This window comes from Euprymna scolopes, chromosome 36 (assembly GCF_053919585.1).
Source record: "Euprymna scolopes isolate OS-2025 chromosome 36, ASM5391958v1, whole genome shotgun sequence".
In the NCBI taxonomy this organism is placed as follows: Eukaryota; Metazoa; Mollusca; class Cephalopoda; order Sepiida; family Sepiolidae; genus Euprymna; species Euprymna scolopes.
This window is the reverse complement of record NC_136517.1, coordinates 71612494-71629947: the sequence shown is the minus strand read 5'-3', so window position 1 is coordinate 71629947 and position 17454 is coordinate 71612494. Positions and strand designations below refer to the sequence as shown.

Here is a 17454-nt window from a genome sequence, read left to right as displayed (position 1 = left end):
TAGAACTCTGGTTGATACAGGAGCAGGGATATCTGTAATAAATAGCCGTGTTTATGACTCGCTTAGACAGGGACTCGAACTACAAAAGCAAAAAGTAAATTTAAGGATTGTTAATGGATCCCTATTAGTTGTGAAAGGCCTTGCTCGATTGTGGATGTGAATAGGAAGACATTCTTCCCATTATGACTTCTTTCTTATCTTCAGTAAAATAAATGCCAGCATAAAATGTTTTTTTTAATAGCATTTTTTTCACTGTTTTTTCTTATCTTAATACTTCTTCATTCTCTCTCTACCCTTATTTTTTCTCTTCATAATGAAACCGCAACAAAAACGTGCTCTCGCTCCTTCCATAAAATAAATAAAATATTTTAATAATAATAAATAATAAATAAATAAGGAGACAACTTTTTTATTAATGGCATTTCTTCTTTTTTGAGAGAGGGTGAAATAATTTACATACAAGATTGAATATCCTGCGCTTCTCTCCGGACACGTGATGTTGTTTTGAATCAACAATGCATAAAACACACTTGCATCGCGCAATAAGGATGCGAACTCTTCAGTGTTTCGGTAAGTATTTCCAATTTTTCTTCTAGCATACTAGCTACTGTCACGTGAAATGACCAACAAAATTCGATTAAATATGATGAAAATAACGAAGGCTACCAAATTACACACAGTATAGTAAAGTTCTAGACATTTTCCGGAATTTTCTACCTCTTTTAATAGGCTAGTTTATACACACCTGGCACGGTGTTGGTGCATATACATTTTTGCATAGCTGCTACCGTATATTAAAACAAACGGTTCACGTGTATATTAACTTAATTATATTAAGCATGTGAGATTGTATAAAACATTGAAAACCATTTAAACCTTTGTCTTATTTCTTATCTAAAACATTTCGAAACTTCTAATAAATATTCCTAAAACTTTCGTGGGTTTGTATTACTGTACACATAGATTCGAAAAAGTTGTCAAAAAAAAAAAAAAAAAAATATTATCAAAGGCAAGATAAGTTACTTTTCTACCAAACTGGATACATTTTTTTTTTTTTTTTTTTTTATTCAATGTTTATTCAGCTCGAAAAACATGCAGTGTTTACCGATGTATTGGAAAATTCAAAATGGCGCCCGACACTCTCTTTAACATGGTAAGTTTGGGAAAAGGTGTTATAAATAATAAACTAGACAAAATACTATTAAAAAAACACCGAATATATGTCACGGTAACATATAATGAGCGAATTTCTAACAGTATTTTTTCTAGTTTATTATTTATATCATCTTTTCCTGAACTTACCGTGTTAGTGTCGGGCGCCATTTTGAATTTTCCAATACATCGGTAAACACTGTATGCTTTTCGAGCTGAATAAACATGTTACATTGAATAAAAACACGAAAAATATATCCAGTTACGTAGAAAAGTAACTTATCTTGCCTTTGATAACATTTATTTGTTTTTTGACAACTTTTTCGAATCTGTGTACAGTAATACAAACCCACTTTCGTATTAAAATTGGTGTTCGCATTAGCTGAAACGGGATATTCATAGGAAAAATCAAACTTCCATGTATATACCGGCGAGAGGACACCTAGCAGCTGCTATTCCTGAAATGGTCACTCGTTTGGTTTTTGCCACGCTCAACATATCGTGACACTTCCAAGAACGTCTCAACGAGCCTTTTTCTACCGGCTACAACGCATACAAATGCCTAATCGTCGTAAGCCTGTTTTGAATCCTTTCATAGTACTCTCATCATTTAATTGAAAATCTATTAAGTGGCTTTTTGGCCTTTGTAATTGAAACTTAGTATTTCGAACTTAAGTGATTTATAGAGCACGAGTGTTAATATGGTTATCGTATATTATACTATGGTGCTAGTGCACTTATTGATCGGCGCCATTTTAAATATTTTCAAGGTTAAAGTTGACATCTGTTATTAAATTAAGGTTGAAGTATAGAATAGGTATAAAACATTCTCCTAATGTTAAGAATGGATCTCTAAATAACGATATTTTTAACACGGATCAATAAGTGCACTAGTACTCTTACGGCTTTAGCCATCTTCGATGAATAAAATGGCATAAAATTTACCTCTTTAGTTAGTACATAAATGATCAAGATCCCCCCCCCCAAACGAAATCCGCACTAGCTTAGGGTGAATAATCTTTACACTATAGAAGCCGGGGAAACGCCGGTCAATAAAATACCTACTTTTGGGGGGGTTCAAGTTGGACCATTCCTTTTATATAATAGACTAGCATCGCACTCCAATATTGTGGGATATAACTAAGTTTTTTTTATCAATTTTGTCCTCTTTAAATCTCCGCTATTCCTCTTATTTTAATGTTGAAAATGTAATTTACATGTTTTTAGCTATTGCTCCCAGATAACGCAGGGTAGAACAGAACTTTAATTTCAGAAAATTCCGTTGTCCTCACGCATTCACTAGGTGTCAGAATTTTGGGAATTTTTGACTAACTACGAAAAAACCAAAACTCGTAACTTCCCTTTTTAAAGTGGGTTTATTTTCTGTATGGAATATACTTCCAAAATAAACTAAAGTTGTTTCAAAAAAAAAAAAAAAAAAAAAAAAAGTTTACAAAGTGTGCCTTTAACCAGCCTCTTTTTCAACGTATGGAATCAGTTGAATTTTACGAGTGAAATTTTTTCTCAATTTTTAAACTTTAAAAATCAATTTTTCTATTGGTTCAATTTTTACGATATTTTCACGGTCAATGTGAAATTTTATGCTCTTTCCAATAAACCGAATCTAATTTAGACAAACGTTATTTTTTTAATTCATCCCCCACCCAGTTTTGAAATGTCTACTAAAATTTAAATTACGTACCGAAGTTTTTTTTTTTTTTTTTTTTTTTTTTTTCGATAAAGTAAAAATAAGAATTAAAAAATCGGTCGACTGGATCTTTGTTTAACGGAAAAACTTAAATGAATGTGTGCTTTTTTTTTTTTTTTTTTTTTTTTAACTACGGAGGCCCCAAAATACTAATTTTGGTAAACGGCATGCAGTAAAGACATTAATTCTGGCGTTTATAAGTCACCGTAAGATAATCTCAAGATTTCTCTCCTTTTATTTAAACAGTCAATAAATCTGAGTTCGCGGTTTTATTTTGTTTTTTTAATCCTTGTTTAAAAGTATTTAAAAAGTACATGGAATATATGGATAAATTCTTAACAATAGAAGTACACATTAAATAGAATTTTTATAGGTAAATGATTTTTCGATCGATTTTTTGTAATCGAACTAAGTAAAATTTCGTTGATGTTCTTTAAAGAAAACTAGTTAAAAACACATTGCCTAATTTGCTATTAAATTTAGTCTTTGCTCCTTTAATTAGGGTTTGAATTACATTTTTCAAGTAGTTATAAGCTTTAAAAGATAGTAAGTTAATTTATTCAAGTTCATATACGGCATTTTTAATGACCGTTTCTGATACATCTACGCATTCACTATGTGAAAAAAAAAACTTATGCTAATGACAAGTCCGAAGATTTCTAACTAATACAAACTAATGCAAGAAATTGCTTGCCCCCCCCCCCCCCGATAAGCAGAGAATACATGGTTCAACTAAATTTTGTAATTTAGTGCCCCAAATTTCATTTTTATAAATGTTGATAGACAATAGCTCAGACTTAAGATACTTAATTTTTGATTCTTGACAACGCCAATTACAACTAATGCAAATGACGAAAGGATCTAAACCTTTCGTGAAAATTTAGATAATTTTAATATTTACATGGGAAATAGCTACAAATTTGAGTTTCTTTGTAGCTTTTTAAAAGGCTTTTAGAAAGCATAAAGGCAAAAATTTTAATTTCAAATATCGGAACTGATTCATGACCACCCATTAAGACTCATTGAATTTAAATTTAAGATTCCTTAAACTTTTATTTTCTAGAATCCAAAGCATTGATCAAAATTAGAATAGTTATTCTAGCAATAACTTTTTTACTCATGCAGAGTGATCCGGGCGTAACTCAGCGCACGCCCAGCTTTCCCCGGAACATAACGTCAACAGCCGGAGTAAGCCGAGCGTCGCTGAGGAAAGCATAACAAGAGAAACCTACCTTAAAGTTTTAACTGTAAAGGAAAATGTTATATATTTTATAATAAAACAGATGTTTCCTCAGACCGTTGGAGGGCATCACACGACGCGAAAGTGGACGCAGAGATGGTAGCGGACGTGCAAGGAAGCTAATCAACCGGGTAGCTTTCGGCGGTGTGAGCTAATATGGATACAACCGGAGCTTTACCAAATGTTTGCCTCCACAAACTCTAAGAGATACGTGTCCAAAAGCTCCCAGTTGGTCCCGCATTCTACTTTGTTGCGTTGTTTAGCTTCGCTCCACATGATTCGCCATAGCCTTCGTTTCGGAATCTATGAAGTGAAGGCTGTGGTTCACCGTCAAATAGTGATACCCCCACTTTGTTGTATGCCTTCCAACAGTCTGATACGACCGTAGTCCTTGGTAGGATATATTGTTTGATCAATGGAAGGAGGGTTTCGGCATTCCGGTTTGGTACACTCACCAAGAAACCCTCTTTTTCGGCGGGGTCGTATCCACCGAAGACCCAGACTGGTGAGTAACCTGCCGACATTATGCTTTCTACGGTTAAACACCGTATGGCCTGGGCCCCCCCCCCTATCTGCCGAGGGTTCATTGGAAAATATTCCCCCGCAAATGTCTTAGATTCTCCCAGTCGGCAATGGTGCGCGTCGAACGAATTACACATTTGCGTTGGGGGTCTTTATGCGTCGCTCTCTCGAACGAAATAGATCAGTTTTAGTATTATGGCAATTGCCAGCCTAGATTTTGCGAAAAAAGTTCCTGTTAGGATAGAGGTAAACGTTCGGCATTTGCCAGCCTGGCACCTCCAGGCATATCCATCGCTTACTTAGCTGCGCTCTTATTGCAAAAAGCAATAAGAGCCACAAGACATGTCTTTGTTCGTGCTAGCAATCCCCTATCCTGACACAATTCCAGGACTCTATTTTTAACTGCTCAGATAATTCTGTAAAATTCACGTTTTCTTCCTTAGGGAAAAGTACGCAAATGGTGTTATCTTTTTCTAAACTCTTTTTCATGATTGTCGTCTGCTGATTTTAATTTTCAACTTGCGCGTCGCGTCGAAAACCATCGCGCTACATTGTCATTGGCTCAGCTTTGTTATGTCAAACTGCTTAATTTCTTCGGCGATGATCGGCTTACTCCGGCTGTTGACGTCATGCTCCCGGGGGAAAGCCGGGCGTGCGCTGAGTTACGCCCGGATCGCTCTCTGCGTGAGTACCTTTTTTTTTTTTTTTTTTTTTTTTTTTTTTTTTTTGCAAGCAGATAATTCGCCCTTGTGGCAGGTATTTTAGTTGTGCGGAAACAAAGGAAAATAACTAAAATAGAGTTGCCGCCTCTGGCAAAACGACCAAAGATGAGGACACGCATTTTCAATCATACTTGTAAAGTTTTTTTTTTTTTTATTTTTTTTTTTTATATGATTAAGTTTCAATTTCCAATAGTGTTCGGGTTTGTTACTATACACATAGATTCGAAAAAGTGGTCAAAATCAAATATCACAAATGTTATCAAAGACAAGTTGCTCTTCTACCTATCTGGAAAAGTTTTTAGTGTTTTTATTCACTTTAAAACGAAAATCATACACTGTTTATCGGTATATTTGAAAAATCAAAGTGGCGGTGTGCTCGCTGTTGAATACGGTAAGTTTGGGAAAATGAATTCAAACTAAATAATTATACAAAATACTGTTAAAAACTCACTCCATATGTTACCATGACGTTGGCGAACATATATTCGGTGGATTTCTGGCAGTATTTTGTGTAATTTAGTTTGAACTTATTTTCCTAAACTTACCGTGTCCAACATTTTGCGTTTTCAAATATACCGATAAACACTGATTTTCGAACTGAATAAACGTTTTAAAGTGAGTAAAAACACAAAACGTTTGCAGATAAGTAGAGGAGTAACTTATGCCTTTGCCTTTGAAAATTTGTTATATTTTACTTTGACCAATTTTCGAATCTGTATCATAACACAAACCCAAGTGTTCTTACTAATTCTCATAAGCAACAAACATCCTTACGAACACAAAATATAATAAATTGAAAATCAACTCTATCCGAACCGAATCAAGACCTTAAGATTTTTATTACACAAACGCGCGCAATCTTATAACTTATAACAATCACGTGACTTATTTTAAAACTAAACTGCAGTTTCATGGAAAATCTGTCATAAGTGTATCAAATTAACGTCTATAAACTTAATTACAAATTCACAAATCAGATATTGTACTTTTCGCGCGGAAAGTATTGACTATTCGACTGTTCAGATTGCTTATTTTTCATGTTGTATAATTTTGTTCTTGCGTCAATTTTAATATGGCATATTGCGTTTGGTAACAAATCATTCAATAATTTGCTACCGATATGCATAGTTCTAAAACTAAGTTTATTTATATTTGCTTCGTAAGTTTAACGCGAGTTAAAGGTGGCTGTCAATTCCCCCCTCCTCCAATGCGATCGCTAATTTTAAGTGTAAAAGATGCCAAAATAAACTTTTGTAAGAACCACCGTACTTTGTCCTTGATACTAGCTATACTGACCTGCAGTGGTGACCTTTTATGAAGGATTAAATAACATATATAATTTGTAAATCTATTTCTGGAAATTCCGTACCTCTTTGTAGCCAAAACTTAATTGCATTCTTATACTTCTACTACTATAATGTTACTCTATTTTTATTATACTTTCTGTGCTCAAATCGGAGGTGATATCTATTGTCATATCTAGTTTTGTTGAGGGAGGGGCCTATCGTACGTCAACAAAAATTGTCACCATCAACTGGTAATGCAAACACCTACATTTTACCCAGTAAAAATCTTATACATATAAATATTAAACTACGCCTCCATTTAAAAAAAAAAAAAAAAGCAGCTAACTCTTATATCTGCCCTAATTTTTTTTTTCTCAATGAAATGTAAATAAAAATCTGCAAAAACTCTAAAGGGTCGTCATAGAAACTCTAACAAAGTTCTAAATATGGTATTCGACTTTATTAACGAAAATAACAATCACATTTACTCGTGGTCCTGGATATGACCTTAAACTATATCCGATGGTGAGGCCCCAGCTTGTGGGCTTTGGGGAGTGTGGAGCCACCCTTTAATTATCATTGCTCCCAGGTCCACTCTGACCCGGAGTGGTACTACCTGTTAGGGTCCCAACTATGGGTTAAATAGAAACTGATTTGAAAACAAATATTCTATTAAACTTTTCTTAAATCTTTGGATTCGGCATTAAATAACCCTAAAAGGGTTGATATGCCGTAAAACAACCAACCAACCATTTACTCGTGCAAATCAGTCTCAATTCCGGCATTCGCAACCATTATCGGGGATTTAGTAATGAAAAGGCAGGTTATTTTCTCTGAATTCTGTAATTCAAAGAAATTTTTTTGTAAGCAAAATCTAAAATGAGGAAATCTTAACATTTTCAGGGGGTATTAGTAAATGTTAGTCAATTATTTCGGTGACTTAAATAATTGCACCCGATTTGTTTTCAAGATTACGTCTGTCAAAACTCTATTTTGCAAAGATGACGCCTTGACATAGAATGAGTGAAATTTAAATGTAAAATCTTAATTGCAAATTCTTTGGTATTGTAGAATTCAAATACCTTTTTAATAAAAAGGTATTTTAGAATACTTGGATAATTGTATGGATTTTTTCTGCTTTAAAAATAACTTTAGACTTAAAATGAGATTTTACTCTTGTGAAATGGAAATCTGAACAGACACTATCCATCGTCTCTAGCAAAAAAGCCAAAGTTCAACTAACATTAATCTTTTGTTATAAATAGTGAAAAAGCAAATACAAAATAAACTCCGTGATTATTTTTAATTGACAAAAAACATAACGTATTCTTCGAGGGGGGGACAACTTTTCCTGTGGATACTATATATCGATGTATTAGTATCGACATATAAGGCGGTCTGAAAGTCTTTTTGCTCATACAAAAACAATAGCGGAACAGTTTGCAAAACATCACGGCGATTATGCGGACACAGCCAGAAAAATGGAGTCCGATATTATGAATGCGTGATAACTAAAGTAAATTGAAGATATTAATCTTTTCTATTAACTTATTTTGGTACAAGCAATTCTAGAGCTAACGTATAAGATTTTAAATCGATAACTTTTCTATATAACTAAAGTGCGGAGCGCATTCTTGTTGGTTGAAGCTAACCAGAATTCTTATACTTAGACATTGCAATAAAATAAAGTTTAAGTTGGACAAATAGTAAAAAAAAAAAAAAAACTGAATGACGTCTTCCAAGATAAATAAGAGGAGCAGACCGGGGATAAAACAAGGCGTGGACCGGAATCTTATGAAGCTCTCCTAGTGCCGATACAAAAAAAAAAAAAAAAAAGACAGATCGACTTTCATACTCTCCTTACTCTAGAACCTAATAACTTTCCCATTCAAAGTGATTACGTCCTAACTAGCCTAACTCTAGAAAATACTTTGATTGGGGATAGGTTCCGCAGAACTTAGCATCGATTGACTAATACACTAGGGCGGAAAAACAAACCTAGCGCCTTGTCGGATGCACAAACTAATGTTGTGCACCCGTCTATCAAAGTTCATGCGATGTAATCTTTCCCAATCGCATCTGAGCTTTCAATCAAGCTAATGATTGAAGTAAGCGACCAGCTCCTGATCCGAAATAGATCTAACCCCATGAACTGTCTAGATGCGTATCCCACATCCCTAATCTAGCTACTACTAGGATCGTGAGAAACACCAAGCATTTCTCTTTAGTAAACGCTGGGCCCATATTGTCGATGATGTGCACCAAATAAAGTGGCACCAACCACTCTGGGTCTATGCGAATCATTACGTTTCCAACATACTTCCAGAGACTCCGAAGTCTACTGCACAGGAAGGACGCCTGATTGGTAGTCTCGTTTTTATTTTCGTTGCAGCGCGGGCAGAAGGGAAATTCGTCTTTCCTTCCGTCCCTGGCTAGCCTGTTGTAGAGTGGTAGTGCATCCCGGACAAGTCTCCATGTTATTGAAAACTCTGATTTATTCGGGTAACTTCTGGCTGGCGCTCAATTCCACTGCGACAGAACCTCTCCTCTCAACAGCGGATCTTTTGTGGCACCCACCACTAAATCCCGATATAGCATCTTCCTAGATCTGGCAAGGTCACTGGACCCCGGCAATGCTTTAAGGGTGGCTCAGCATTCGATGAAGTAAAGCGTCTCCCCGCCCGGTCTTCACCTTCCGTGGAATGGTCGGGTAGGAGTCGAAAGGAGCGTTCGACCGCAGGGACCCATGGAGAATCTTCAAGAGTGCGACTTGGGAAAGCCAACCTTTCAATGTCAATGACCCTTCAGATAGGGCATCCCTAAGCCTCCATCGCAGAGACTTTGCGTACAAACCTGTCTACGGACAAACGACTTGCCCCTCTCCCAAAGAAAGCCACTCAAAAGCCTTGAGGCGGTCTGCAGGCAGAGGAAATAGACATACGTTAAAGGATTAACGGAAATCTGAAAGTGGAGCACGCTTCCACACGACCCTTCAAGGACAATTTACTCCGAATCCAAGTCCCCACGGACGATTCGACCTTAGCCTTTACCTCAGACCGATTCTTATCCAGCTGGAGGCCTGGTTTGAACAATACTGAGAATCTGAACCGGGTCGTCGATCCAACTGTTGTCACCTGGAAGTGATAACACCCGACCAGGCTCCCAACCTCAGACCAACTGAATTGCTACGGTTGACAACGCCCCCTGTAATATCTCGTAAGAGTTGGTGAGGGTTAACGACGCTTGGACTACCCCGCATAACGTATCGTTTATAGCGGGTACTTTAATTGGTTATTTCATGCCGAAGTAAACGGACCGATCCTATGGAACCAAAACCCATCAACGAGGGTAACTGTTTTTATTTAGAAAATAAAGTTTATTTTAAATGGTTTCAAGTTGTGGTTTTATCAAATTGGAACAATTAGAATAAACATTGTTCGCAGTCTCTTCATAATTTTTTCTTTTTTTTTTTTTTTTTTTAATGAAATTGAGTCTTTCGTAAAACGTAACTTGAAATAGAGCACTGATTTGTGTGCGTGTGTGAAAACGTATCGACCATAAAAATTGAATAACGTTAACTAGAATTACGACTCCTAATTTCATTAGAAACTAAATTTACGTAAATCTTAATTCATTAAGCAGTAATTGATATTGTTTTTTTTTTTTTGTTTTTTTTTTTTCGGAATTTAATAGCTATTACTCATTTTGGCTGAGCTGGCGTTATGTATATCCGAAAAATCAAGGTTTAGATAACTTAATTTTCCAGGCATGTAACATTTAGCTCCACTCTTTTTTTTAGTGAACATCCATTTTTCAAGTTGCTAACTGGATTTCTGATAGCAGCGTGAATCTCTACTACAACTCTGCTTTTCCAACATCGGGAGTCTGCATTCTTAACCTAAACCTGCCAGTTTTGATAATTTGACAAACTCCTCATCCGATGCTGATGGACACATTGCAATCCTTGATCTTTCCTAACAACGTCCCTTGGGCATTTCATATGCTGTTATATCCCCTTTGGGATTAATAAATGAACTAGAATAATCATCCACGATGGGTAAAAGTTTGAACCACGTTTGTGTGTTAGATTTCGTTATCTAAATTTCTTAATACTTTAAGGCCGTAATCGCTATAAATGTCTTCCAAATTATGTCAAACATTATCTCTTCCTCTGATGCCCACATGTGTAGCGATCAATTGAAAAACTGGTTCATAAACCTTGTTATCGAATGCAGATATCGATCATAACTGCAGTTAGATCTCGTCTCGTGCCATTCCCTGTGTGGCCGAGGGAGGTACCTGAAATATTTCACAACACCTATTTATTAATATTTCACAACACCTATTTATTAATATTTCACAGCACCTATTTATTAATATTTCACAACACCTATTTATTAATATTTCACAACGCCTATTTATTAATATTTCACAACGCCTATTTATTAATATTTCACAACGCCTATTTATTAATATTTCACAACGCCTATTAATATTTCACAACGCCTATTAATATTTCACAACGCCTATTAATATTTCACAACGCCTATTAATATTTCACAACGCCTATTAATATTTCACAACGCCTATTAATATTTCACAACGCCTATTAATATTTCACAACGCCTATTAATATTTCACAACGCCTATTAATATTTCACAACGCCTATTAATATTTCACAACGCCTATTAATATTTCACAACGCCTATTAATATTTCACAACGCCTATTAATATTTCACAACGCCTATTAATATTTCACAACGCCTATTAATATTTCACAACGCCTATTAATATTTCACAACGCCTATTAATATTTCACAACGCCTATTAATATTTCACAACGCCTATTAATATTTCACAACGCCTATTTATAAATATTTCACAACGCCTATTTATAAATATTTCACAACGCCTATTTATTAATAGGAAAGGACATTGAAATTTTAGCGTTACCTTTTTGCTAGCGACAAAGAGCTGCCTCCTGGGCTACTTTAGCCTTTGAACTATTCATCTCTAATTGTTCAGTTCTTCATCTCTCCAGTTCTCTCCCAGATTTCCAATCGTCTCCTAACATGTGCCTCTTTTATCAAGTAGCTTTCTATAACATTTTTTTCTTTAGATGAACTAAAGATACTACTAGCCCTATCTAACATGCATGAGGAATTTTCTGATTGCAGGTTTGAAGTTTTAAATTACCTCTTAGACTGTGAAAATGATATAAAAATCCTTTAAAATTAGGATATTTCGGCGAATATGAAATCCGTTATTTTACTTTATTTTTCAGAAACCAACAATGAACACAAGTGAGACCTCGCTACCCTCTTGCTCTTTTACCAACAGCCTAGGGCCTACGTCGACAAAGAACACTTTGACTCCGTCGCTATACAATGTCAACAGTAATGAGCCGCTACAGAACGCTGAGAAATTCAACGAAACTGGTGACATGATCCATATGGGTAAAGAGGAATTGCGTTGGAACTCTCTATATAAACGCGGTAAGGATATCGGCACGGAAGATCACCAGGTCAGTTTATTAGCATATGTACCTGGAGTTGGCCCAAGTAAAAAAAAAAAAAAAAGTATTAAATACTTTCCTCCGTTATATCCTAATGAAATATTACTTGCCCGTTGGATGATTACCACTAAATTTTTATTTTATTGGAAAATAGACATTTAAAAGATCTGCTTTTCTAATTAAAAATAATTTCATTTGTATGATAAAAATGAATAGCATTTCTCAAAATGTCATAAAAATATTAGTTGAATCAAATTAAAATGATTCATAAGTCTCTATAAATAACCAAAAGTGAGTGGCTCGTTAATTTAAAGCCAATTAAATCTTTTTAGACATAACTCCTACTAGTAAAATAAAACGTTAAATTTTGATTATATAATAAACCAGTTATTAACTGGCTTTGTCAGCTAGCCATTGCTTAGCGAATTCATTGCATCTAATATTTGAAACTTTAGAAAATTTACGTGTGATATATATATATATATATATATATATATATATATATATAAGTGGTAGTAGGCTGGCAGGCTCGAACCTGTATCGCGAAGGAGGAAAATAACGGAATAAACCTGACGTCTTTGCTGTTACGACCACCGACAAACCGGAAGTGACGAGGTTTAAATTAAGGCTTGACAATCAAAAGGAGGGGATGACTTTCGAAAATATCGGCGAAAAAAAGTGACCGCTCCCTGTAGAAAAGTGTCCAGCTGAGGGTGAAGAAATTAATGTTATTAGCCAATTTTTCGGTATTTGTCGTCTGAAGGGTCGAGCTTCAAAACGATACTGATCTTGTGAAAATTCGTCACCTCGGTCGAAAGTTTTAAGCAGACATGCAAATATACATACACCAATTTATATATTGGTAGCTCAAATTTTTGACCAAAACCGATTTAAAAAAAAAAACTTGCCCTATCTCTGAATACCCTTTATGTAAAATTTCAAATGTTTAAACCAGAAACTGTCCGAGTAATTTGGTAGACCACAGATTAAATCTTTTAAAACTTTGACCCCTATTATGACCCCCTTAACTTTGTTTGGGACTCAAATCAAGTTAGATTCATGTCCGAGTAACCTATATATAAAATTTCAATTCAAAGATCAAATCGTTGAACTTTGACCCGTTAACAAATTTCTGGCTGAAAACGGATTACAAAGATTTTCCCAAATCTCAATAGCCTATATATCAAATTTCGAGTCTGTAGACTAAAAATTGAGTTATTGTATAGGGAAATGTACACGCAGACATTTTTTCTTTTATGGATATGTAAACTTTGTGTGGAACTGTCCTTAACGAACTGTCAATATTTGGTCTAAAGGTTTGAAACTTTAGGTGATTCGGTCATGTGGAACAATTTCAATTTGGTTTTTAGATGGTAAAAAAAAATAGCTAAGGAGGTAACAATTGGAATTTGGCAGGCGTTAGTCTACTAAACGTGTATCTTCTACGCATGTATGAATATATTTAACTAGATTAATGTTTGTTATTCGTATGGATAGCTCAGATGGCAATGACTAACGCTGGATAGCTGTTTTGGTTTCGACTTTTGCTGAAGGCAATCAAGTCGCGTTTTAAACTTTAAATCACTATTGGGTACAATATAACAATTGGTTCTAGTATGAAATCTACATAAATTAAAATATGTTTATGGTCATCTTATGACCGGGTAACGCCTAGCGGCCTACCAGTAGAGGTTCACCATTTTGGTAATTTCAATGCAAAATCATCTTTGCTGTTTTACTGTAGTAAAAAAAATTAAAAATGAAAATCCATTTAATTGAAAAAAGCTTTTTAGATATTCTAAGCTCTATAAAATAGTATAAATTGGGCGAGTTAGAACTTTAGACTGAAGATCGGTTTCGATTTGTGGTTATGGCATCTATTTTATTTCTTGGGAATTTATTTCCTATTAATGCAATAGTCTTTATATTCAAGTCGTTAAGATTTATTTCAAAATGAGAATTCCGCAAAGTATTTTCATTTAAAAAAAAATGATTTACGGACGAAATCTTGATGTAAACTTTTATTTAAGTGAATTTAAAATTCACTAAATCATGCACCAACATGTTTATCAAATGAGCCGCGGATTATGAAATGTTAAAATATTTATTATTGGTTCCCCGATTTATCGGAGCCGGACCTGTTTTCAGTGGCGTCAGTTATTCCGGACGAATGCCAAATAACCGTCCATTAGTTTTTCCTGAAATTTTGCCACAGATTGTATTTCATTAGATGTGCACAGTGAAATTTTTTTTCTTTCTCGAAAATACCCGTTGCGTCCCCGGGGGTTCAAAAAAGGTAAAAAAATGACACGTTTTGCCCCACAACTTTTGATCCATCCATTAGATTTTTCTGAAACTTGGCCAGTGTGGAGCCCATTGTTAATATAAATCCAGTATGGATAATTCTGGTTATTTTTATTTCTCAAATTTGATGTCTGACTATAGTGTTTTTCACGGTCAACTCAAATATACATGTTAAGGCCTGAAACTGCACCGTTATCCATCGGTGTCCTCAGGGGCTCAAGAGGTAAAAAAAAAAAAAAAAAATGGCCAAAAATAACACTTTGCCCCATAGCGTTTGATCCATCCATTAGATTTTCCTGAAACTTAGCCAAAATATGGAGGGCATTGTTCTTAATATAAATTCAGTATGGGTGACCCTGGCCAAATTCTGGTTCGCATCCCTCTGGAACTTTTAGGGCTAAAAAAACGTCTTTTGGAGCTTTGTCATATTGCTCAAACTTTCAATTTTTTTTTTTTTTTTTTCATGGTGCTGAATTCAAATATACATGTCTTAAGGCTTGAAACGGCACCGTTTGTCTATTTTCACTAGAATTCGGCGTTCCCAGGAGCTCAAAGAGGGGGGGGGTCACAAATGCCCCCAAATGTAAAAAAAATGACACTTTTTACCCCCATAACTTTTATCCCATCCCAAGATTTTTCTGGAACTTGGCGAAAATTAACGTTGGTTCTTCACACTTGTCGCATTCATTTCTGCACTATTGTTTTTCTTTGTGGCGTCATCTCGTATGCAGCACCAGAGGGGGAGCACGCACGCGCGGCCCGTTACAATTTTAATCGTAACTTGGTAAATATCACTTTGAATTTTTGTAATAGAAAATGATTTTGATAGTTTGAATACTACGCCATTGTTTGGTAAAATGAAATTCAGAAAAACGTCCGGGCAACACTGTGACTGAAATCCTTTTACTTCAATTCATTAACTCCGTAACTTTTAAATCCTTAACAAATGCACAACCATAATAGTTAAGCCTTATCTTAAGGCCTATAACCATACATACGTTTGACAATGGATTATTTTCAGAAAATTCCGTAGATACCCAGCAAATACAAATCAACTGCGTCAAGCGTTACAAATTCCACAACAGAAATTACAATATTCATTTATTCCGCATTCCCACTCATATCGGAATCGAGGGGAATTTAAGACTTTAACATTCACCATTTTTTATTTTTCAAAAAGAATTGTATTAATATATTTAATACTTAGTAGAAAAACGGCAAATAATTCCCAATTATGTAATTACATTTATGGAATTACAGAATATCAACTTATCAACCCTAATTTTATGGGTTTATAACTGTTACAGCTTAAGACTAACTTACCCAGCATGTTTAAATATGCTAAATGGTTTCAAGTTTTTCTGATTTATTAAACCAGAAACTTGAGACCATTTAGAATAAACATTGTTCGCAATCATTTCATATTAAAGCCACATTGATTCATTTTTACTGAATCATTTATTCAGTAAACGAACATTGAATCTTTGGTAAAACTTAACTTTAACAAATTGGGTGATGCTGATTTTTTTTCCGTTTCAACTATAAACATTTAATCAGTTAAATGGAATTTATCCCTAATTTCACAGGAAAAAATTTTATGGAAACCTTATTCACTAAGCAATGATCATTTTATATTTGTCCTAAAATTTAATGTTGCTTAGTTTAAGTGATTGGCGTATGGCGAAAAACAATGTTGAGGCATTAGTTTTCCAAGTGTGTAATATTTAACGTCATTCTTTTAACCTGTAAATGTTTAACATTTTTCAAGTTAAAAAAACATCTCGCACCACGATTCGAACCCAAAACGTTTAGATAATGAACAAAGGCCTTAACAAACTGAGCTAAAGCGACGTACATGAAGTTTGTTCGGCTTTTCAACTATTTAAAGTAAATCGGGTCACGACATCATCTGACGCATGCGTAGAATCGGTCATTGTCACGAGAGGACCGTTTTTGTTGACTCCCCCCCCCTGTCGAAAATTGTCGATTTCGGGGTGAAAAAGTTAACGTTTTTAGCCAATTTTTCGATATTTTTCGAGCAAGGGATGGAACTTCGATGTGATACCAAGTTTGAATTTTCGTCGCGTCTGTCGAAAGTTTTTTAGCAGACATCCAAACATACACACAACATACATACATACACTTTCGCTTTTATATAGATATATAGATATAGATAGATTAAGATATAGATAGATTAAGATATAGATAGATATAGATATAGATAGATATAGATAGATAGATAGATAACGTAATGTCTGATAACATGGATATTTACTTTCAAAAACTTATGGGCCCGCCACGTTTGATAGCTTGTGAATTTCGAATTCTAATATTACCTAAAAACACGACGTTCATGATCGACATGAAATGTGCCGACATCGCTGTGTTCTATCTGTAATGAAGCCTTGGGTTTCCCTTGGCATATGGATTTCTCACAGCATTTTCATCTTTGTCTCAACGATACTGCCATTAAGCGAATCTCTGTATATCTTGATACAATCCTGTTTTTACTATTCTGCAAACACTCGGTTCTGGTTTTAATGTTCTTCAGAATGTACAATTATTAGCCCATCTTAAAAGATTAAAGGTCATTTTTCACGCTACAAGTTAACTCTTGACCAATTTCTCATCTGATGTTAATGGACACATTTCAAATTTTCTTTCCTAACACCGTGTCTTGGACAGAGGGCACGCTGTTCTATTCTCTTTAGAAATCCACTACACAATTATTTTTCAAGATTTGTTGCGGTTTTGGTTAACCGTTTAAGATGGTCTACAGTTAGATTCATTTAATAATTGCGAGGATTTGAATAAACTTTTCGAAAATATATTAGTAGGGTATCATTTCGTTTTCTGTAAGGCTTACGTTTAGGTGTAGACTTTTACACTTAGTCTAAATTTCTTATTGTATTTCGAAATTCTTGAAGGTTATAATCGGTATAAATGCCATTTCCTGTCAATGTTTAACATATCTCCCCTCTGATAGTGGTCTACACCTCTCGC

General features: G+C 34.9%; 1 protein-coding gene across 1 annotated transcript in view; it reads left to right on the top strand.

The window, feature by feature from the left end:
- The first annotated feature begins 440 nt into the window (after window positions 1-440).
- LOC145260583 (uncharacterized) overlaps window positions 441-17454 on the top strand; it is a 33591-nt gene continuing 16577 nt past the window's right edge. The window contains exons 1-2 of the mRNA XM_080118860.1: window positions 441-570; window positions 11917-12156. Of these exons, the coding sequence (XP_079974986.1) occupies window positions 11926-12156 (231 nt within the window). The 5' untranslated portion in view covers window positions 441-570; window positions 11917-11925. The remainder of the gene's footprint in view (window positions 571-11916; window positions 12157-17454) is intronic.